Here is a 24,320-nt window from a genome sequence, read left to right on the forward strand (position 1 = left end):
CATCTTGTTTTCCACAGTGGCTGCACCATTTTACACTCCTACCAGCAATGCACGAGGATTGTAATTTCTCCACATCCTAGTCAACACTTGTTATTTTCTTTCTTTTTTTTTTTTTTTTTTGATAGTAGACATCTTAAGGGGTGTGAAGTGGCATCTCACTGTGGTCTGGAAGGAATATCTTGATTTCAAAAATACTTACAGTAATTCCAGGTATTTTAGAGGCCAGGGGTAGGTAGCAACTGCTGTATTCAGTCATAAGACACAAGTCCACGTTCTCCTTCCTTTGGGTGCCATGTTGTATATGGTTCCTAATCAACAGGCATTACAGAGCTCATTATACGCACATTCCAGGATGAACACTTGCCTGGATCTTTTTGTGTCGACTCCTCTTTGTGTTTCTCATCCCAAGAGGGTGTTTTTCTGAGCTTCCCTTGATGGCCAGATAATTGTAGAGAATTTAAAAGAAAACCCTCAAAATTAAAAAACAAAATCAGCAAGGCTGTCAAAGCAGAGGGCAGGATGGCAGATGAAGGCACAGGGCCTATGTCGCCCTTGGGTATATACCTGGAGGACAGTAATTGCTCAATAAAATTCACTGAATTATGTTGGGTGGGTGAGCCATAAGGAATGGCAGGAGCTTCTACTGTGCATATAATCCAATCTCTAAGACAATACCTGAAAGTCATACGTCTTTAAGAAGCAGAACAAAAGAGAACAGAATCAGAGCCCAGGAAGAGAAGGTCAATTCAACTCTCCACCGTCACAGCAACTGTGTATGGGGTCTACGGGAAGCACTCCACATGCACTGACTTATGTAGTCCTCACAGCAGCTCGAAGAGTTGGTCCTGTCAGCTGCCTTGTAAGGGGGAGAAGACTGAGGTGCACAGAGATGGGATTCCGTGTCCTGTGCTCTTCCTCGTTATTCTGTACTGCCTGCCTGGTTAATCACTTATTAAGGGTTGAATTCTAAAAGGTTCCCCAGAGCATCAATACACCCTGTAATCCTCAAAGCTCCACAGTTTCACAAAGCCTTCCAGGGAGATAATCACCTTTGAAATGGTAGCTTTATTTCCTACAGCAAAATTCCATCTTTAAGACACTTGAAATTCGTGTTTTTCTATAGGAACCTCTCCAGTGCTACACTAATCATTTATCATTTTGTTCTCAGTATTCTGTGGTTATCAGTGGATAAAACTGTGGCACCTGAGGAAGTGTGAGTCCAGAAATTTGTCTGGGTCAGTTATTAAATCACATGCACACAAAACAAATGAAAGAACAAACAAACCCTGGTATCTGAGGAAAGTATCTGCTGAAAACACCTGCTGCTAAAAATATGTTCTATTGGGGGAAAACGGATCAACACTTTCATGCAATTTGAAAAAACTAATCAACTTAAAAGCAGCTAAACTTAGGTGCCTTATAAAAAGAACATGTGAGAATGTTCTGATGTGCATACCTGAGGTACACCTGACATTTTCTTCTTTAAATGGTGACATCCAATTATGGCTGTCAAGATCCCGTAGACGGAAATTTCACCTTCAGGTTCTGACAGTCTAAAAAGGGCAGCGATGAGGGAACTTTTTCCAGCTCCTGTTCTTCCCACAATGCCAACCTGTAAAGAGATCCATCGGGATTAAGAATTCACAATATGCAACAAACCTAGGAGAAACCCTGGCTGTTGAAGATGAATTTTTAACGTTCTATATAAAGAGTAGTCTGTAAGTTTCTCAACCATGGCACTGTTGACATTACGGGCTAGATAATTCATTGTTGGGGGGTCAGGGGCCTGTCCTGTGTATTACTGTAGGATGTTTAGCAGTAGCCAGGGACTCTACCCACTAGATACCAGAAGCACCTCCCACATTTTGGCAACCAAAAATATCAGATATTGACAAATGTCCCCTGGTTGAGACCCCCTGGTCCCAAAAAGAGTTAAAAATAACAGAATCAATCTACTGGCAGTGAAAAGCTAGCAGTCTCTGGCATGGACATATATACACTACCAAACGTAAAATAGCTAGTGGGAAGCAGCCGCATAGCACAGGGAGATCAGCTCGGTGCTTTGTGACCACCTAGAGGGGTGGGATAGGGAGGGTGGGAGGGAGGGAGATGCAAGAGATATGGGGACAGGGTCTTCCCTGGTGGCACAGTGGTTGAGAGTCCGCCTGCCAATGCAGGGGACGCGGGTTCGTGGAAGATCCCACATGCCACGGAGCGGCTGGGCCCGTGAGCCATGGCCGCTGAGCCTGCGCATCCGGAGCCTGTGCTCCACACAACAGTAAGAGGCCCGCGCACCGCAAAAAAACAAACAAACAAAAAAAACAAAACAAGAGATATGGGGACATGTGTATATGTATAGCTGATTCACTTCGTTATAAAGCAGAAACTGACACACCACTGTAAAGCAATTATACTCTAATAACGATGTTAAAAAATATATATATATATATAAAACTTAAAAAAAAAAAAGGTAGCAGTCTCCTAAGTCAGCAGTCCACACCCTTTTTGGCACCAGGGACTGGTTTCGTGGAAGACAATTTCTCCACGGACAGGCGGGGCTGGAGGTGCAGGGATGGCTCAGGCGGTAGTCCGAGTGAGCGAGGGAGCGATGGGGAGCGGCAGATGAAGCTTCACTTGCTCGCCCACTGCTCACCTCCTGCTGTGCGGCCCAGCTCCCAACAGGCTGCGACTGGTACCAGTCTGCGGCCTGGGGGTTGGGGACCCCACCCTAAGTGGCCCATAAGAAGTTCACTTTTAAATTAGCGTTATTCCTACTCTCTAGGCATTTTGACCTTGAGAATCATGTGGGTAATTTTACAGAGATGTCAAGAAGTCAAGTACGAAGTGTTATACATAAACAAGTACTCATTTTCTCAGGGATCTACTATTTAAGAGGAATTATTCTTTGGTAGAGAAACTAAATCACTTCCTGATGTTAAATATCGTAATTATACCCTATCTTGAAAGGAAACATCTTAAAATTATAAGATGCAGGTCTCAGTGTCGTAAAAGACAGTATCCAGCAGACAAAATACACATAATGAGATCAACAACACAAACAACATTTGCTACTTATATGGGACCTTTCATCTGAGCAGTTCAAAAGTCATTTTATAAACAACTTAATACTTACAATTGCTCCTTGGAAAGACACATGCAAGTTTCAGTCTAGTTATTAAAGCCAAAGTAGAGAGAAATTAAGTGCATTAAGAATAAGATTAAGGAATCAGTATAATGCAGGTAAAATGCTGGTCGGGAATAAAACTATACTGTAAAAACTGGCTTTTAACTGTGTGCATCCAAACATGTACTATACAGAAACTGGCCTTTTTAATCAATAAGCTTGCCCAACTCCGTGGTGGGAGCTTCCCAAGAGATGATTTCATTTCTATTCAGAAATTTGGAATTGATGTGGGGTGTAAGACATGTTTTCAATCATTTGTAAATTTATTCAGCAAATTTTTAAAACTCACGGCTTTAAACAGAGAAGAACTAAGTCTTTCTGAGCATGGAATCAGAATGCTGGGAACTTTTCATATTTTCTCATTTGAATGCCTCCAAAGTTTCGAATCTTTGTCTGTAAAATCAATCGTAGCATTTCAAAAAAGAACTTATCTCAATAGAGATTAAACGTAAGAAAAGTGAGTTTAGCTAGTTTTATTTTGTAGCCATTTTATACCTTATGTTAAACCCTAATATATGTAATATAGATGGGCCATTCTCTGCATATAGGCAGGCCCTAGTGCATGTATACAGATAGGACTCATGTGTTCTGGGTACAGGCAGACCTTGAACATATGGTGGATTTGGTTCCAGACGACCACAAAAATGTGAATATCTCCAAATAAAGCAAGTCATAAGAATTTTTTTGTTTCTCTGTACATATAAAAGTTATGCTTACACTATACTGTAGCCTACTAAGTGTACAATAGCATTATATCTGCAAAACAATGTACATACCTTAATTTTCAAATACTTTATTGCTAAAAAACGTGCTAACCATCATCTGAGACTTCACAGGGTTGTAGTAACATTAAAGAATGCTGACCACAGATCACCATAACAGATACAATAATACTGAAAAGATTTGGAATATTGCAAGAATTACCAAAATGTGACACAGAGACAGGGAGTGAACAAAGGCTGTAAGAAAAATGGGGCCAATGGACTGGCTTGATGCAGGGTTGCCACAAATGTTCAATTTGTAAAACATGCATGATCTGTGAAGCACAATAAAACCAGGTATGCCTGTATTTCTGGGTGTTCTCAGATGTAAACCAACGCACATCAGGACACAGGCGAGAACTGTGTCTGTGAGAATGTGCATATGTTCCCATACTATCAGCTCTACTGAAACTGATCCATCTGTGCAAACTGGAACATCTGTAGACTCCTGGTAAATGGCAGAGATGTGCAGGGGCACCGAGGGCTGCTCACACCGTGAGCACCTAAGAAAAAGGCAACTCAAAGAAGATCTGCTCTGGCTATTCCTACCATTCAGTTATCAAAATCCACTCTGGAAGTCTTTCCCAGGACACCAATGGGTTTTTCCAATTGCCCGTGGAGAGTGTCACCAGTATCAGTAAGTTTACATTCCTAACACCAAAAACACTTGGAGACAGTCTTATTTCAGTGCTTTATAACATACCCATTCTATTTTCTCAAACAGGCTAGGGTTGGCCTCTGACTAACACACCAACTTGTTAGACATTTGCCCCTGGATCTCTCTTCATACGTCAAACTCAACATGATCAACACCCAATGCCCCACACAAAACAGCTGCTTCCTCTGACTTCCCCACTCTACTCTCATTACTTCTTTCTCAGGCTCACGGGCTCACAATGTCCACCTTACTTCCAGCTTTCCCTGAGTCCAGCATGGTGCCAAGCCCTGCAGATTCTACTACTGCAATGTTTCATGACTCAATCCCTCACTGAGTCTCTCTCATTTGAAACTCTTTCCTTGATCATAATCAGTGCAAATGAATTTGCAAAGTAAATTCTAGCTATACCCCAGCACTCTGATTAAAAACCATTCTTAAGATGTTGATGTTTTTACCTTCTAGACTTGTATGTTGATGTGTTCTTGAAGATACAAGCTCATATACTTAAACAGAATGGGATTAACATGAACATACTGTTGTAATCTGCTTTCATTCAGTATTTCATAAAAGTATTTATTTTAATGGCTACATAATATTACAGTATATGTGATCATTTATTTAACAAACCTCCAATTTCCGGATAGGTAGATGGTCTCCAATATTTTGCTATTATAAATAACTCTGTTAAATATCGTTGAAGCTAAATCTTTGCAAACAACCTTCATTATTTCCTTAAGAGAAATTCTTAGGTGTGCAACTGGTAAGAAACAGGTATGAACATTTTCAGAGGAAGCTGTTAAGTAGCGCCAACCTACCCTCCAGAAGTATGATAATATTTTGTTTTCCTTTTTTTTTTTAATTTTCGCGTGCTGCATGGCTTGGGGGATCTTAGCTAACCATACAGGGATTGAACCCGGGCCCACGGCAGTGGAAGTGCTGGGTCTTAACCCCTGGACTGCCAGGGAATTCCGGATACCATTTTCTACTCCCACTCGTAAACCAAGGTGCCCATTCGCAAACCCAGGTGTTATAACTTTGTTTTACTTGGCATCAGTTTGATTCCAAAAAGTGGAATCACTTTCCCTGACGTCTTGCTGGAGGCCCAGCAGCTACTGGCTCCCTGCCTTCCGCATCTGCCCACCCTGGTCCACGTGCACCCACTTCTCAGATTAAACTCCCGAAGGTGGCTCTGTGCCCGTCACTCCACCCCGGGAAGTCTGCTACAAAACCGTCCCTGCTAACCTCTCCATCCTCCACCTCCACGAGGCAGCTTCCCTGGGGTTACTAGGTAGTCGTGACGGCTGAACGTGAAAATGTGTGCTATACACCTGGCAGTTCTTTTCCCTGAATGCTCTGCAGGTGCCTGGTTCTTCATTCACTGAATCAGGGCATCGTGCCTTTGCTCATGCTGGTCCCACCTTCCGGAATGCCTTCCACATGCATTTCCACCTGCTGAAACCCTAACCATATATCACTAAGTCTGCCTCACCGGCCTAATTCCTCAGAAATGCTCTCCCTGACCCCTCCTGTGGACTCCTCTCAACCCTAATAGACGTGATACCATCTTGTTCTAAAGTTCCATAAAAATGATGACCTCCTTCTATCTTACAAAGCTAATATGGCCTTTTTCTTATTTTTTCAACTGGACTGTATGTGTTGACAGCAGGATCTGTATTGGATTTGCCTTGGTGTTACCTGTGGTGTCCTGAGACAAAGAGGCATTATGTAGGGAGCTGAGATTTTTAACTCAAGCTGGAGAAATTTATGGAAAATTGATTACCATATTATTTAGGTATACAATAAGTTGGGCAGAGAAAAGACATGACAGATGGATCCTGCCACCATACATACAATTGCAAATGGCCAACCTCACATTTTCATGGGGCAGACAATTGATACAGTGTAAGTGGTTACGGTCATTTACACACTATGAAAATGACAACAATCTTTGTCCAGGAATTTACTCTATGCTAGTCTCCATGCTGGTGCTTTAAGTGCCTTATCTTTTTTTTTTTTTTTTTTGCTGTACGTGGGCCTCTCACTGTTGTGGCCTCTCCCGTTGCGGAGCACAGGCTCCAGACGCGCAGGCTCAGCGGCCATGGCTCACAGGCCCAGCCACTCCGGGGCACGTGGGATCTTCCCGGACCGGGGCACGAACCCGTGTCCCTTGCATCGGCAGGCAGACTCTCAACCACTGCGCAGTGCCTTATCTTGTTTAAGTTGTTCAACAACCCTAGAGGTTAGGTCCTATCACTTCCATTTTGCAAAAGAAAAGACTGAGACTTAGTAAGATTAATTAGTCTGCCTGAAACAACAGAGCCCGTGAGTCACAGGACGCATCGGCCTCTTTTCCATTCTGCTGAGGCCTCCTCATCACCTGGATGGCCTGGCAGCTTATTATGCCCCTCTGTGTAGCTAGAAGAGAAAGTGGGGAGAGGTGTAGCTGCAGTTAAAAGAACAGGCCTACCATATAGATCCTATGCCAGACAGTTAAAGCAAGACATGGACACAGGTACCTGAGCTCAGGGGGGCTGGCTGTCAGCAGGAAGAACTGGCACCCACAGCTGCGCTGGCAGAGAAACCTGCAGCTAAGTGGGCACCTAGTGCCTGGGAAACAGGCCAAACAGACCTAGTGCCCTGCTTCGGGCAGCAAGAGTAAGTTTTGAGCCCGTCAGGTAGTGAAAGAGCTGCACATACACTGCTACACTGGGCTGTCTCTGACTCCGAGCCCAGGCAGGGCCGAGCCTGTGGTGAAATACCTATAGTGCCCACAGGAGGCTGGTGTGGGGAAGGCCAGACAGAAGGATGAAAACTGCCTGTGATGAAGACAGACTCCACTGAAAAGATGCAAATAAATGCACTGGAATCACACAGAATTAGATTATAGTGTAAAGGCATGATTTGCAGAATATAAAAGTAAGTAAATTTGTAGGGTAAGTGGCACAGAACTTTCTAGGGCCGCATGCTAAGACACAAGAGGGGTTAGGTGATTCATGAGCTCAACTGCAAACTGTCAAAGGACATTTCTTGGAAATCACAGGTTATCAGTCATCAAAAATTGCCTATGAGGGACTTCCCTGGTGGCACAGTGGTTAAGAATCCACCTGCCAATGCAGGGGACACGGGTTCAAGCCCTGGTCCAGGAAGATCCCACATGCCGCGGAGCAACTAAGCCCATGTGCCACAACTACTGAGCCTGTGCTCTAGAGCTCGTGAGCCACAACTACTGAGCTCGCGTGCCGCAACTACTGAAGCCCACGCACCTAGAGCCTGTGCTCCGCAACAAGAGAAGCCACCGCGATGAGAAGCCCACGCGCCGCAACGAAGAGTAGCCCCCGCTCGCCACAACTAGAGAAAGCCTGCATGCAGCAATGAAGACCCAACACAGCCAAAAATAAAAATAAATAAATAAATTTTTTAAAAAATTGCCTATGGGAGAGAAATGACTTTACTGGGAGGTCTTGTTTAAATGTGATTCTGAGTCAAGAAGTCTGGGTGGGCCTGAGATTCTGCATTTCGAAGAAGCTCCAGGGCCCACCAACCACCATGAGGCAGCTCCCCACACAGGGAAAGAAATGCTGGGATCCCCATTCCATGGTCGGTTTCCAAGAAAGATTCACCTCCAGTGTCACTGATCTAATCTGCATCCAGGAGGAACAAAGAGTCCCCCTGACACACTGACAAGGAACCCAACAGCAGGTGCAGTGCTAAATCTTAAGCTGGATTTTAAAGAGGCAAATGGCTTAAACAAACCTTTCCTCTTGAGTTAATGACAGGTCCTTCAATACCAGAGGCCCATCCAAGCTGTACCTTAAGTTAATATTTTGAAAGAAAATCTGTCCTTCATGGGGCCAGGCTGGTGGTGGAAGATGAAAGAAGTATTTCCAGGGTGCTTCTTTCTCGAGGTCTGTATATTCAATCACTCTTTCTACTGAAATCATCTGAAACACATACGACATCACATGAGTTAGGAAGGGAAGGTCTTGTTCATGGATGTTCAGAGATTGTAGATGAAGCATTCTGCTTTTCTATCTTTACATCCGCGTTTCTGTGGGTAAGAATATCTAAGGTCTCAGCAAACATAAAGGACAGAAGTAGGAGTTTGATGAAGCCTTTGATGATTTGCAAACTTGTTTATGGCCTTGTAACACTGTCCTTTACAGCTACTTCCTTCAACATTATATTAAAATCAAAGAATTAGAGAAATGAATGCAAAGATTTTATTGATCCACTTTTCACACCTGAATGAAAAGCAAAAGAATTTTGTTAAAGAAAAGAATACTTATGGACGCCAATCAGTAATGTGTTGCCACAGAAGGGCCATCTGTCATAGATGAGCAGACTGGATGGCCATCAAACCTCATTTTAATAATTAATCACTTTCTACTGTATTAGAAGAAAGAAATGGAAAGATTTTGTTTTTATTGTTTCTCTCCCTTTAGGAGAAAAGATGCTAATATTCAAAAGAGACTATAATTTACATATTGACTAAGGCCTTTTAAACAACTTTAATTTGACACCTTTGATAGCTCATTCTGAGACGGGGCTTATCCTACCAGAAAAAAGGGACACCAGCAAATTCAGGTGTTCAACACATACAAGATCAAATGCTAAAATGGGGGACAGAGGAACCTATTAATTAAATAAACAAACCTCAAAATACTGAATTCTTCTTTTACCAAAAATGAGGAATTACCCCTTAAGAAACAAAAATAAACAAACCCCTAAGAAATTAGCTTATATTCTCTCCAGGATTTCAGAACCTCCCTCTTACAGAGACATTTATTATATTTGAAGACAGCTTGTGATGAATATAAAACCTGCTGATACGGCACACATAAGACTGAGAAAAAGATATATATATATCGTATTTTACATTAACTTTAAACAGATGGAGGAGGATATAAAAAAATCTTTTACCTATGACGTAAAAATAACAGTTTTACTGTTTTACATAAGAATTGCTTTTATGCCATTTAATGGCAAGGAGACTTGAAAAAGCTAAGAACGGTAAGATAAGACAAACATCACCATATTCTCAACTCTGACGCTTTGCCAGACGCACCACTGGGTCATCCCCATGAGCGTGAGGGCGAGAGACAGCGCCAGGCCCACCTTACCAGCATCCAAAGCTGAATGAGGAAGAAGAAGGGGAATAAAGTCAGTCTCATTCTCAACCCCTTGCTCAGCTCCTTCTGTCACTTTACCAAGAAGACCCCTTTACATATTTAAATCATTTCATGCAATGACAGTATTACTCATACTTTTACTATCTGTTGATTGAGACAATACAGTGAAAAAAAAAACCCACTATAAATTTAGAAAGAATGTTAGATGCGTTTATTAATCCCAACAGGATTGACATACATTTTACAGTATTATACAGGTGAGGAATAATGTCATTATTCAGACCTTCGTCATTACGGTTTCAAGGATCATTATGTAATTTCACTTACTACGTCCAATGTAGCTGCAGATGAAACCACGAAACACAAGGCAATGGGTTTTAAGAACCACTGCTTTTAAATCTAAATACTACTCTCATTGTCTTTTATTCAATGTTGTTCCTATGGAATAGTTAGGGATGGTGAGTTCATGGCACTCAGGCCAACCTGCTCATCTGGTACCCACACAGCAGGGAGGATACTGTTCTTTCCTACAGGGAATCTTTCTCACCTCAATACCCCAAACCGAGATCTGAGTAGCCCTAAAGCTAAAACCTAAAGTGCTAAGCTGAACAAAAAGCTTAATGGTAAACTTGGTTCTCTCCTCCCAACTATAGGACACTACCTGGAATGTTCAGAAGGTCAGCTTGCTACAGCTGCGAAGACCTCCACCCATTCGAAGAACGAAAAGAAAAAGATAAAAGGTCTCATCAAGACACAAATGACTTCACATGGACCACACTGTGGAATCACACGCTATAAATGCTATAATACAATTTATTAGAACCAAACAGTGTATATTAGACAAGATGGCAAGAGTCATAATAAAGAACATGGAAAAATGGTCTCATTGGTGCATTTCCTGCAGTGCTGGGCCTCATTGAGGCTCATCCTCTCACATGTCAACTGTTCCCTTTTCTCCAGTAGCAGAGAGCTCAGCTCACACTGTGTTTCCAGCACCTTCTGCACTTACTGCAGGCCCTGCATAGCGTTTATTCTTACGCGCCAGTACCTAAACGACCATCAGCTAACGGGATCTGCATGTGGCTTTCAAAATGCCACTTTATCTTCAAAATACAATAAAGATTGGATAACTGAGCCAGGATTTTATAGACTTAGAGAAAATTCTGAAATTTCTACCTAGAAAAAACTTCACTGGTACAAAGAATAATACACATCAAGTGGGCGGCAAATCAGGAAATTATTTTCCTCAATCACATCTGCTGCCCTTCATGCTGTGAAAAGAGAGTCCGCAAACTACAGCCTGGGGGCCAAAAACAGCCCACCACCTGTTCTGAAAATAAAGTTTTATTGGACCACAGCCACTGGCCATTTGCTGATGTATTATCTTTGTCCGTCTTTGTGCTAAAACAGGAAAGTTGAAAAGTTACAACAGAGATAGTATGGCAAACAAAGCCTAAATTATTACTCTCTGGCTCTTTGCAAAACAAAGTTTGCTGACTCCTGCCCTAAAGGGACAGAAAGCCACAGGTCACAGTGATGGAAGGACAATGCAAGCCAGTGAGGGGAGAAAAGCAGGGGTGTGACAGCGGAAGAGGGAAGTTCAGAGGGGAGGCTGAGAGGAAGGGCTGGGGAGGCACAGAGAGAGGTGTGGGCCGGCAAGGCCACCTGACAAGGACTCAAGCCTCAGAAGGCAGCACCTCCCATCCTTTGAAATCATGTCCAGAAACTTACAGACCTGAATGCAAGTCCTGGTGCGCATCAAACAGTTCCTGAAACTTCTGTTCAGCATTGTTCGCCCGGATGGTCCAGAGTCCCCGGAAGGAAGATGCTAAGTGGGAAAACACTAGGCTCTGTGCTGGCGAAGCAGAGACAGACAAACAACCAAGAAAGTTAGGGAGGCTGGATGCAAGGAAACCAACTGCCTCTCGTGCTCTGTGGTTGCACATCCTGCCACAGGGCTTCCTGGTGGGCTGCCTGGGAGAAGAGGGATGATGCCCCTTCGGTAGAGGGTCCTCCACATGAAACCTCCAACTCCTGGTCACACCAAGCTTCACTTTTATGACCTGGAAATGAAGATTCTCTCTGAACCTATCTTTGACCAAATTCAAATCACAGCTAGATTTAGATAAAGAAATTCTTTACTAGCTCATTCATCAAGGTCCTCCTCAAACATGCTTCCCTGCAAATTCTTCCCTGATATCCCTCCAGTTGGAAACTGTTCACTAATTTTTTAAAAACTTAATGAAGTCTAGTTGATTTGCAATAATGTGTTAGTTTCAGGTATATAGCATAGTGATTCAGTTTTTTTCTGATTATGTTCCATTATAGGTTATTGCAAGTTATTGCATAGAATTCCCTGTGCTATACAGTAAATCCTTGTTGCTCACCTACTTTATGTATAGTAGTGTGTGTCTGTTAATCCCATACTCCTAATTTGTTCCTCCCTCCCTCCCTGCCTGCTTTGGTAACCGTAAGTTTGTTTTCTATGTCTCTGAGTCTGTTTCTGTTTTGTATATATAGTCATTTGTATTGTTTTTTAGATTCGACATATAAGTGATATCATATAGTATTTAGACTGCCCTTCTCTGACTGACTCTACTCAGAATAATATTCTCTAGGTCCAACCATTTTGCTGCAAATGGCAATATTTCATTCTTCTTCATGGCTGAGTACTATCCACTAATTTTTGAGTCAGCAGCATTTTTAAATTTAATTCTCTGTGAGAGTGCTCACCACACTGAATTTTGATGAGCTATCTGTGTGTTGTCTCCACCTCAGATTAGTAACTTAAGGGCTGGGATAAAATTGGCATATCCCCCAAACTGGAACAGTGCCAGGCACAGGACAGGGGTGAGATACGAAGGTGAAGGGACAGTCTGCTGTCTCCCTGCATCCTGGGACTTCCCCTGAACCTGCATCAGGAGTCTCTTTGCAGGTCACGGAGCCTGGGTATCGCATTGCCCTCTTGCCCATAGGACCCGGGCAGCCAAGGCGTCTCTGGATGGTCTTGACTCTGCTCCATGAACCTGATGGATGTTTTTATAACTGCCTGCTGGATACCTGAGGCTTCTGGAGGTCACTGTGCATGTGACACTGACATCACTCTTTTAGAATCTGACCGTGGCCTTAATGTCCGTTCTCTTCTGAGTGACTTCATGTGGGTCTGGGGCCTGGTGTCACATTCGTTTCCTGGCATCTTCTCTAAGAGCACACTGAACACGAGCACCAGGGTCTGGCTCCTGCACATCAAGGAACAGGTGGGCTCCAGGCTGCTGGGCAGGGAGGACCCTTACGATTTTCATTCCCCACCGTGAACTAGGCTATAACCTGCTGTTGTCAGGGACGGACAGTGTGAGTCTGTGACCTTGGATTCGGCTTCAGCATTCAGGCACCGCCAAATGAATAAAGCTGGCTAGAGAAAGGCAACCAAACTTCATCTTGGTTTTATGTACTGCTCCCTGACTGACCACTGCTACGCTCGCTTTTGCAAAAATATGCCAAAAAAACCCCATTATAATCAGCTGCAGATTTGTCATTAAGATGACAAAAGTTAACCTAAGCTTCCAGTGGCAGCTAGGCAGTAGGATCTGAAAATAAACCTCAGGTCGGTGCTTTGTGACCGCCTGGAGGGGTGGGATAGGGAGGGTGGGAGGGAGGGAGACGCAAGAGGGAAGAGATATGGGAACATATGTATATGTATAACTGATTCACTTTGTTATAAAGCAGAAACTAACACACCATTGTAAAGCAATTATACTCCAATAAAGATGTTAAAAATAAATAAATAAATAAATGAAAATAAACCTCAGGACTTTAGTAGTTCTTCAGAGCACAAAAATGAAGCAGGTTTATGTCGTCTGGCCATAGCAATCAGGCGTCCTTCTTTTTGCTAGTGGCTCTAGCAGTGGCCTTAAGACATACTATCATTTACTGTACAGAGAAAACAGCAGTGTTATTATTTATGACACAGACCCACTATCTAGAGAGAAAACATAAACAGTTCTAATGAACTGACCACCACATTTAGTTATCTGGGGGAGTGGAGGAGGGGGTATCCAGATTGTACTTACGGTCTAACACTGTCACAGCCTACTAGGGGTGCCGAAAACACAAATACTCCACAGGAGCTGTGCCCAAGTTTTCAAAACCCATAACAAACACTGAAGAATTCCTGTACTGATTCTTTAAAAAAGCCTCCGGAGGTGCCCTCCTCTCCACTTTCATACGGATGGGAGGCGGCCCTTGCCCCAGGCAAACATCTCTGTCAAGCATTCCTTCTGGTACAACTCCTCTTTGAATGTACCAGATCTGCTTTGCAACAAGACTACTGAATGACTCCATTTCATGAGTGGCCTCAAATCATAAAACACCTGAAGCCTTGCGTACACAGAAGACTGGATGGAGCTCATCACTTCCTCTTCTGCTTCCCCAGGTCCTACCATCCTACCAAGTCACACGGGCAGAACAGCGCACACATCTGGACTCTACTGCTCCACAGTCCATTCAAACACCTCACAAAACCAGACCTCACGGGGCTTTAGCTGGTTCTCTTGATGACTGAACGTTTTTTCTACAGCTTTTATGAAACTGATGCCCACTATCCTTTATGTAAATACTTAGGATAAATGCCTCTTAAGAATTCATTACTTTAGGGGCTTCCCTGGTGGCGCAGTGGTTGGGAATCTGCCTGCTAATGCAGAGGACACGGGTTCGAGCCCTGGTCTGGGAGGATCCCACATGCCGCGGAGCAACTGGGCCCGTGAGCCACAACTACTGAGCCTGAGCGTCTGGAGCCTGTGCTCCGCAACAAGAGAGGCCACGATAGTGAGAGTCCCGCGCACCATGATGAAGAGTGGCCCCCGCTTGCCACAACTAGAGAAAAGCCCTCACACAGAAACAAAGACCCAACACAGTAAAAATAAATAATTAATAAACTCCTACCCCCAACATCTTCTTTAAAAAAAAAAAAAAGAATTCATTACTTTAAAAAAACACACAAATAAAATACCACAACAAAAAAACTCCTTTGTCTCGATGAATTTAGATGTTTTTCCACTTAGTAGATACGAAGAACCTTGGGATCAGTATGCTTCTCTTGTTGGCTTGGTTTCTAGAAAGTTAAGTTGGTATTAATTTGCAATAACTACCCATGGCTGGGATTTCTGATGTAAACATCTTCCTTCCTTCCTTTTTGGCTATTGTCCTTATACCTTTTTAAAAAATAAATAACAATTCTACGTATAATTTTTTGTTTCAATATTAATGAAATATGTTTGTGCATTAATAGCGAGATAAGCTCTGAATTATTTCATCCTCTCTGATTACCTGCAGAATAGAATAATTAATCATAAAATGTGTTTCCCATTATTCTAAAACTAGGAAGTTGAATGGAGTAATAAACTACATGCGTACGGAACGGATTCCCCCTCCTGTGTCCTTCTCAGGGGATTATTTTCAGCAGCCATTTATATGAACAGCATTGGGGAAGGGGGACCACAAACAGGGTGGTACCACACCAAATACTGGTGATGATAACTGCAAACCTGAAAATAACAGCACTTACCTTTTCAAAGCATTTAACAAGTGCAACTTAATTGCCATCTTTGAACATGAGAAAGAATGTATCTTTCAAATATATTACTTCTGACATACGTTTCCTGATGTCTCCTTTCCTTTTCCTAATCTTTTCCTTTCCTTGTCACTTCTAGTAACTTTTGGAGAAGAAAAATCCCGTTTCCCTTCTTCATTAGTTCCAGCATGATGAAATATTGTATTTTTAAGAAAAGTATTTATGGAGTAGATGCTGTGTGTGAGGAAGCATGTCATGAACAAGACAGAAACAGTCCCCTGTCCTCACGGTGCTCAATTCGTCCTCCTCGTGCTAAAATGCAAAGCTGCAGCTGACCCACCACCAGCTCCATTTGCCTTAAGGACCACATGGACTCACAGTGGCCATAATATCCAATTACCTGATGTTAACTTAGTGAGAAATTCCAGAAGACAGAGTCTGCAGAATTTCAGGGGTCTGGTCCATTACAGCACAAACGGAAGCCAGGCTGAGTTGCCATCCCAACCTGAGAGCCCCGGGGAGCTCACCTGCACATTCCAGGCGGTTGACATCTCCTGACGTCTCTGAGAAATATTGCCGAAGAACAAAGAAAATGATGCCGAGGGGAACCAGGGGCATCACAGTCCAAGGAATCACAGCCACCATCACGCCGGCCACACCAGTCACAAGGAGAAATGTCTAAAATAGCAGAAAGAGATACAGAGGCCTCCTTGTCAAGGATTCTTTTCAAAGATAAACTTGGCTGTTTTGTTAGGATTGCATTCCTTTCCTTGAAAGCCTTGTTGGAATGGTAGGGAATGCTTTCCCATCCAAAGAAATAAAATTATAGGTGGTCCTTGTATTTATTTATTGCGTGTGTCAAACACTGTAAGAACTTTCTAGGTATTAGCTCTTGTGATACACTCAGTAGCCCTGTGAGGCAGGCATTACTATTTTCCACAGATGAGAATATTCAAGACTCAGAGTAGGACTTGAATCCCAAACTATCATGAGTCAGTAGGTGCTACCAGAGATGAGCAAGCAGGTACCGCAGATGAGGAATTCAGAAGCTTCGTCTATACATGTAGGGGTAAAGAAGTGGTTAATTACAAATTCAGTGTCCAGAAAAGCAGGAAAAAATTCAAATGCTGACCTCTGGAAGTAGGAATTCCTCTTTCTTTCTTGGTTTTCTAACCATACTTAGTATATACTGAGTGCTGAATGTGTACCGGGCTGTACATTTAACACTTCACGTGTATTTACTTAGTTGATCCTCACAATAGCCCTATCGAGTAATAGTATTATCTCACCTTCCAGAGGGAGACACTGAGGCACAGGGAGAGGAAAAGCAACTTGATCAAGACGGCAAAGCACAAGTCACGGAGCTGGAGAGCCCAGGTTACAGCCATTATGACACATTTAAGCCTGCTCCCAACTTCCTATCATTATGCTAAGTATTTAAAATGTCCATTTCAAAGGCTAATGATTATAACAACAGCAGATGCCGTCTACCAGGTGTTTACTGTATGCAAGGCACTGTGCTAAGAGCTCCATGAACATTCACTTAATCATCATCTCATCCCACGAGGTGATTTTATCTCAGGAAATGATCTTGGCTTAAAAAGACAGCAGACAGAATAGAAACCCAGGGCACTGAAGGATGCTGATTTAAACATCCATCTTTCTCGGGAGAAGTATGATATCACGGCGTACAGCTTCAGGCGACAGGAACGCAATCAGCACTTAGCATCTGCCTGCTGTGAAAGCGGGGCAGGGTTGGGGGGACGTGCAGATTCACATAGCGTCAGCCAAGGCCTCTGAATTTTAGTCTCAGATGGATACAAATCCATGGTGACCTGTACAGGTCACAGAGCGCTGGGGAAACACAGCGAAGAACGTGTGAACACTTTTTTGAGGATTCTAAGAGACTGACAACTGAATTTCACAGGCTGGTTTAACAGAAAGAGTGGCATGAATAATTTGCAGGTAGTAATCACATTGGATGGAAATTTTGACCCAAAAGGAGCTGGGCTGGGAAGGTTGAGATGCTTGTCCGAGTTAACACCAGTTGTTCTGTGTCCTCTCAGAGCCAGCACCTGCATGCTGTGCTCTCCAGCGCAGGGCCCTCCCCGCCTTGTCACCCAGGGCAGCTGGCCCCGGCGCATCTCTGAGGGACGGGTTAGCGGGGTAATGCCTGTATCACAGAGATGCAGGTTATCGTTTCACAGCTCTTCCAAATCAGTTTTCTCAGGGGATCCTCACGAACATCTTGTGAATAAGAAAAGTAAGAACTGTCCTTTCCATTTACAGATAAGAAACATGAAGCTGGGAGGTAAGTAGTTGTCCTAAATTTTCCCGGAAAGTTAGTACGTTCCTTAGAGAAAGCCAGGAACTGTTCATACTCAGGAAATCCCAGAGCCACAGCTGCAGGCAGGAGGGGCCTGGAAGGAGGAGGAAGCTTCCAGAACTGTGACTTTATGACCAGGAGCCCTTGTGAACCAAACTGCATGATCTGGATGTAGACCCATGTGCTTTTCCTGTTTCTCCCAGTCTCTGCCGTGGTATCAGTATAAAACTCAGAAGAGGAATGGAATTCTGAAGGAACAATAACAATCATAAGCGGAGAAAAATAGGGCTGTCTGACCTCTCTCCTATTATACCTACAGCTGAACAATTTCTTACAGCCACCAGATTAATTGATGTGTCCCACTCTGCTACACCCTTCGCGCTCACAGGGAGGGTCCTTCCAGCTCCTTCTATGTCTAGCCTTAAGTAAAGTCACTTGGCTTGCCATTGTTGGTTGTCAGGAAAAAAACCTGCTGAAATGTCAATTAGGAAAAAATCCAAATTACAGTTTTTTAGCGGATTCACATCATTTGATTGGAAAACATTCACCAATTTCAATAATCTGGCTCTCCCCAGGTGAGGGTCTTTTATGACTAACCCAGCCCGGCAGATTACCTGGGAAGCAGAGGTAAGATCAAAACAAAGGGCTCGGGGCTTGGGAGTCCGCCTGCCGATGCAGGGGACATGGGTTCGTGCCCCGGTCTGGGAAGATCCCACATGCCGCGGAGCGGCTGGGCCCGTGAGCCATGGCTGCTGAGCCTGCGCGTCCGAAGCCTGTGTCCGCAACGGGAGAGGCCACAGCAGTGAGAGGCCTGCGTACCGCAAAAAAAAAAAAAAAAAGTGCTCGCCTATAGAACACACTAACATGTGTCGATTTAAGAATTATTCTTTAAATAAGAAAAAAGAAAATTTCATAAGAAAGATGAGGTCTAAGCCCAGAAAGCAAAATGACTTGAAAAAAAAAAAAACCCCATCTAATTTTAATAAATACATAAATGCCAAGGACACAAAATGAGGCTGAGTAGTTTAAATGTGTAACACCTGTATTTGGATGGTGGTTAAAAACATTAAAATTTCACCAGAAAGTCTCGACCTATAGAATTAACACTGTATTATAATATTGCAGATTTTAACACATTCCTTTCACAAGCACAGTTTGAAATACAAGGCCCCATTTGCCTCCTTGGCATTTAACTTCCAAACTGCTTACAGTCCTGTAGCAGTTCCTAGGTATCTACCCACATGTTACTTTAAACTTAATTCCAAGGGATTCTGTTCCGGATAGTCTCTGTGAAGCTTATGTGAAAGAACATGCTTTCTATAAACAATCAGTAACAACGTATTCTTCCTATTTAATGCAAATAAATATGCCATCCATACTTTGGGCTCACTCTCTATTATTTAATTCTCTCTTGCTCACTCTGATATCTATTTTAGGCACGATGTGAAATATATATTTAATCATAAAACCACTTAATCAGTAGACATTACTTTTATTATTTGTTTAGAGTATTAAAAAATAAAACCAGGATCATTAAGATTGCTAACACCTCAGAAGAATTTCAAAGCTTTTAATTCTATGGTCAGACTCTTAAGAATTCTGTTTCAAGCTGTGGTAAGTACAAATCAGCCAGATTTCCTTAAACTATCACTGATTTTGCAAAAGATATAACTTAAGTGCAATAAACTTTTGGCAAGAAAACAAGGCAAGATTTCCTTGTGATTTAGAGAGGGAAAAAAATGACACCTAGCTTTTGATCAGTAAGCTGTTTACTGATGTGGGTGTAGGAGAGACTCTTCAACCTATTCATTCTGGAAACATATGAGATTAAAAAATAACCTTTCAATGAAGTAGCTATCACATAGATTGTGCTGCTGGCTAACACAAGATTCTTGTGGAGACAGTATAAAATCCTGAACAGACTACACAAAACTCTGAAAGAATTATGAAATAAAATGTAACTCCTGGGCTTCCCTGGTGGTGCAGTGGTTGAGAGTCCGCCTGCCGATGCAGGGGACATGGGTTCGCGCCCCGGTCCGGGAAGATCCCACATGCCACGGAGCAGCTGGGCCCGTGAGCCATGGCCGCTGAGCCTGCGCGTCCGGAGCCTGTGCTCCGCAACGGGAGAGGCCACAACAGTGAGAGGCCCGCGTACCGCAAAAAAACCAAACCAAACCAAACCAAACCAAAACTGTAACTCCTATCCTACAATACTCATTACCCTTCAATTACAGTATAAATAGAATCAAAAGGAAAAACATGGGAGGCTTCTACATGTAAGCTCCTAAACTTAATGCCAACCTAGGGTTAGCGTTGAGTCTGCATGTAAGCTGATAGAGTACCGTGCACCTCTCAGGAGGTTCAGAGATCAGCTCTGGTTCCCAGATCCCTCGTTTCTCACCTCTGTTTCCTTTGACCTCACGCACCTCGGTTAACTCCGTTCAATCAGAACACTGGGGTGTCATATCTGTATGATGAGATGTACACAAACCCTAAGTCTAAGCTTTTCTAAACTTGTCTTTTCCTTGGGATACACTAATCACACCTTCATCCCTCATTTGGCTGCCTTGGATCTTTTCACAACCACACCAGCTCTGGGACCTGTGTATCCTTCAGTTAGCTCCCAATTGAGAGTCACAGCTAACTCCGCTGAAGAGTGAATGGTGGTGTCTGGTTTACAGTTTGTTAATCAACACAACAGAAAGCACTGGGGAAACATAGTGCACTTCTTGTGTTCAGCATATCTCATTGATCAATAGTTTCCTTTCTACCTTTTGTCAGGGTTCGTGCTTATTACAAAATTCAAGACTGAAGTCCATTTATTTGCTGCTTTTAAAAAGGCACACCGTAAAAATAATAGCACATGAAGGTGGAGATGAAATGTTGAAAAAGGTACCCCATAAAAACACTAGCCAAAAGAAAGCTGGAGTATCTATCTACACCACTATGAACATGAAGTTAGGAAGGATTCCTAGAAATAAGGAAAACATTTCATAAGAATAAAGGGTTGATTTATCCAGAAGGTATTTTTTAAAATCTAAATTTATATCATCCTTTAATAACATAGCTTCAAAATATATAAAGGAAAATCTGACAGGACTCAGGAGAAATAGGCAATTCCATACTCACAGTGGGAGAATTAAACTCACCTCGATAACTGATAAAACAAGCAGATAAACATCAAGAGGGATATAGAAGGTTTTGAAAACATGATTAACAAACTTGACCTAATTAAGAAATATACAATACTGCAGTAAATAACTACATAATACTGCAGTAAATGACTACATAACACTGCAGTAAATGACTACATAACACTGCAGTAAATAACTACATAACACTGCAGTAAATAACTACATAATACGTTCTTTTCAGTTACATGTATGCTATACTAAAGCAAGAATCAACAAACTTCAAGGGACAGAAATTGTACACAACATATTCTAACCTACATGGATTTAAGTAGAAATCGGTGACAAAAAGGTAACTAGAAAATTAATAAATGTTTGGAAGCTCACTAATACACTTGAAAATATCACCTAGTTCAAAAACTGTAATAAAATTAGAAAGTATTTTGGCAAAAGAAAATGAAAATCTACTAATATTAAAATCTGAGGGCTGCAAACTACAGCTGTGCTTAGAGGTACATTTACAGTTTAAACATTTTTTTAAAGGCTACAGAGAATACATGGGAAATCTCTATACCGTCCTCGTAATTTTGTTGTGAACTGCAAAAATGCCCGAACAAAAAAATAAAGTCTTACAAAAAGAAAAAGCTAAAAGTCAAGAATTTAAAATATATCTTATAATTTTAAAAAAACCCAACATATTAAACTAATGTATGTAGAAGAATGGAAATAAGAGAAAAGCAGACATGAATGTAATCGAAAACTAACTTCTAAGCAGAAAAATCAACAAATACAAAGCTTGGTTCTTTGAAAGCACCATGAAATGTAAGGAAAAAACAAAACAAAAATGGGAAATTTACCATTAATCTGAATTAAAAGAGGATAGCACAAGAGATACCATGGGTATTATAAAGAGGATATAATAAACATTGTGCTGATAAATTTTTAAATTTTAATGCAAAGGACAAATGTCTTGAAAAATGACATACAAAGACTGACATAAGACACAGAAAATCTGAATAATTCCATATTGAATTAAGAATTTGAATCCAGGGGAATTCCCTGGTGGTTCAGTGGTTAGGACTTGGCGCTGTCACTGCCAGGGTGCCGGGGTGCCAGGTTCAATCCCTGGTTGGGGAACTAAGAGCCTGCAAGTTGCACAGCGTGGCCCAAAAAAAAAAAAAAGAATTTGTATCCACAGAAAAGACTTTAGGCCAAGAGGGCTACACAAATAAATTGTACAAAAGAAGTTTTACCAACCTCTTCCAGGAAATTTGAGTACAGCATTATGATGTAAAAACCAGACAAAGACATTAAAAGAAAGAAAAATTATAAACCAAACTGTCTTAGGAACATGAAACAACATACCGATAAACTGAATCTAACAATATAAAAATGATAATACTCCACAATCAAACTTGGCTAGGCAAGTCCAAAATTCACATGGCTGGCTGTTACAAAGGATACGCTGGAACTCCTGTGCAGGAGCTGAGGCTGTTACCCACAGGCAGAATTTCTTTTTCTTCAGGGAAGGCTTAGCTCCTAAGCCCTTCCAAATGACTGAACTGTGCCCACCCAGACTATCCAGGATAATCGTTCTTACTTAAAATCAACTGATTATGGACTTTAATCACATCTACAAAATACCTACACAACACCACCTAGATTACCTTTTGATTGAATAACTGGAGAATGTAGTCTGGTCAAGTTGACACATAAAACTGACCACCACAAAATGGAAATATTTCCTGTCTTTTTTGAGACCTGCATAATTCTGATACCAAAAGCCGACAAAATAGTTCAAGAAAAGCAAATTACAGGCCAATATTCTCATGAACAACAGAAACAAAAATTCTTGCCAAACATTAACAAATTACATACAATAATACATTAAAAAAAGATACTATATCATGACCAAGTGGAGTTTATTCCAGGAATGTAAGGTTAACCTTCAAATACCAATCACTATAATTCACATTAAAAGAATAAAGGTGAATAATCATATGATTATCTGAAGACATGTAGAAAAAATATTTGTCCAAATTCAACACCTATTCTTTTTTTTTTTTTTTGCGGTACGCAGGCCTCTCACTGTTGTGGCCTCTCCCGTTGCAGAACACAGACTCTGGATGCGCAGGCCCAGCGGCCATGGCTCACGGGCCCAGCCGCTTCGCGGCATGTGGGATCTTCCTGGACCGGGGCATGAACCCGTGTCCCCTGCACCGGCAGGCGGACTCTCAACCACTGCGTCACCAGAAAAGCCCTCAACACCTATTCTTGATTTAAAAAAAATAAAAAATAAAACTCTTGGCAATTGAGGAATTAAAGGAAAAGTTTTCAATCTGATAACAGATATCTACCTAAAAAATCACAGTTCAGATCATTCATAATGAAAAAATATTGAAAGATTTTGCCCTAAGAGTACAAGAATGTCTTATCACTTCTATTCCATGCTGTACTGGAAACTCTAGCCACAACAATAAGTCTAGAAAGGAAAATAAATATTGGAAATGGAGAAGTAAAACTGTCATTATTTACAGCTGACATGACTGCTTATGTACAAAACCCTACAGAATTTTTAAAAGCACCACCACCAACTCCAGGAAATGCAAAATGAATTCACAAATAAATCAACTGTATTTCTATAAACTAGCAACAAGCAGTTGAAAATGGTATTAAAAACAATACAATAATGTCATGAAAAAAACATCAAATATTCAGGAATAAGTTAAACCAAAGAAGTGTAAGATGTCTATATTACAAAACATTCCTAAAATTAAAGAAAACCTAAATAAGTGGAGAGATACCATATTCATAATTGCAGATTCAACACTGTTAAGACTCAGACTCCTCAAATCAATCTATAGATAAAAGAAAATATTAATAAAAATTCCAGCAGGAAAAAACAGCTTGAAAAGGCTTCTAAAATTTACACAGAAAAGAATCTAGAATGATCAAAACAAGCTTGACAAAGAAGTACAAAATTAGAAGACTTAAACTACTGGATTTCAAGTCTTACTAAAATGTATAATAACCAAGACTGCAGTATTGGTATAAGGATAGATAAACAGGTCGAAACTACTAGATTTCAAGTCTTACTAAAATGTATAATAACCAAGACTGCAGTATTGGTATAAGGATAGATAAGCAGGTCGGTGGAACAAAATAAAGTATACAGACGCAGACGTCCTCAAATACAGTCAAATGATTTTTAACCAAGGTGCCAATTCAGTGCATAAAAGTGTTTTTAACAAATGTGGCTAGAATAACCGGAAAAAAATAAACCTCAACCATGTACTACTCTTCCATACACAAAAAATAACACAAGATGCATCGATTTCTAAAAAGACAGAATAGGAAAGTATCAATATCTTCACGCTCCTAAGGATAAAAAGATTTCTTAGGATACAAAAACATGAGCTACAAAAGAAACAAAAGGGTACATGTTAGACTTCATCAGAATTGAAACTTGATCTCCATTAAGGATGTAAAAAGGCAAACCACAGACTGGAAGAAACTATTCACAAAGGAATAGTATGAAATATATATTAAAATAAATATCTCC

At 41.6% G+C, this 24,320-nt stretch overlaps 1 protein-coding gene across 1 annotated transcript in view; it reads right to left on the reverse strand.

Moving 5' to 3' along the window:
• Positions 1-24,320, reverse strand: part of LOC101279146 (ATP-binding cassette sub-family C member 4-like) — a 130,153-nt gene that overhangs the window by 52,293 nt on the left and 53,540 nt on the right. The window contains 5 exon segments of the mRNA XM_049701381.1: positions 1,513-1,612; positions 8,414-8,544; positions 9,635-9,735; positions 11,468-11,587; positions 15,829-15,979. Of these exon segments, the coding sequence (XP_049557338.1) occupies positions 1,513-1,612; positions 8,414-8,544; positions 9,635-9,735; positions 11,468-11,587; positions 15,829-15,979 (603 nt within the window).

The sequence above is a fragment of the Orcinus orca genome, chromosome 18 (assembly GCF_937001465.1).
Source record: "Orcinus orca chromosome 18, mOrcOrc1.1, whole genome shotgun sequence".
In the NCBI taxonomy this organism is placed as follows: Eukaryota; Metazoa; Chordata; class Mammalia; order Artiodactyla; family Delphinidae; genus Orcinus; species Orcinus orca.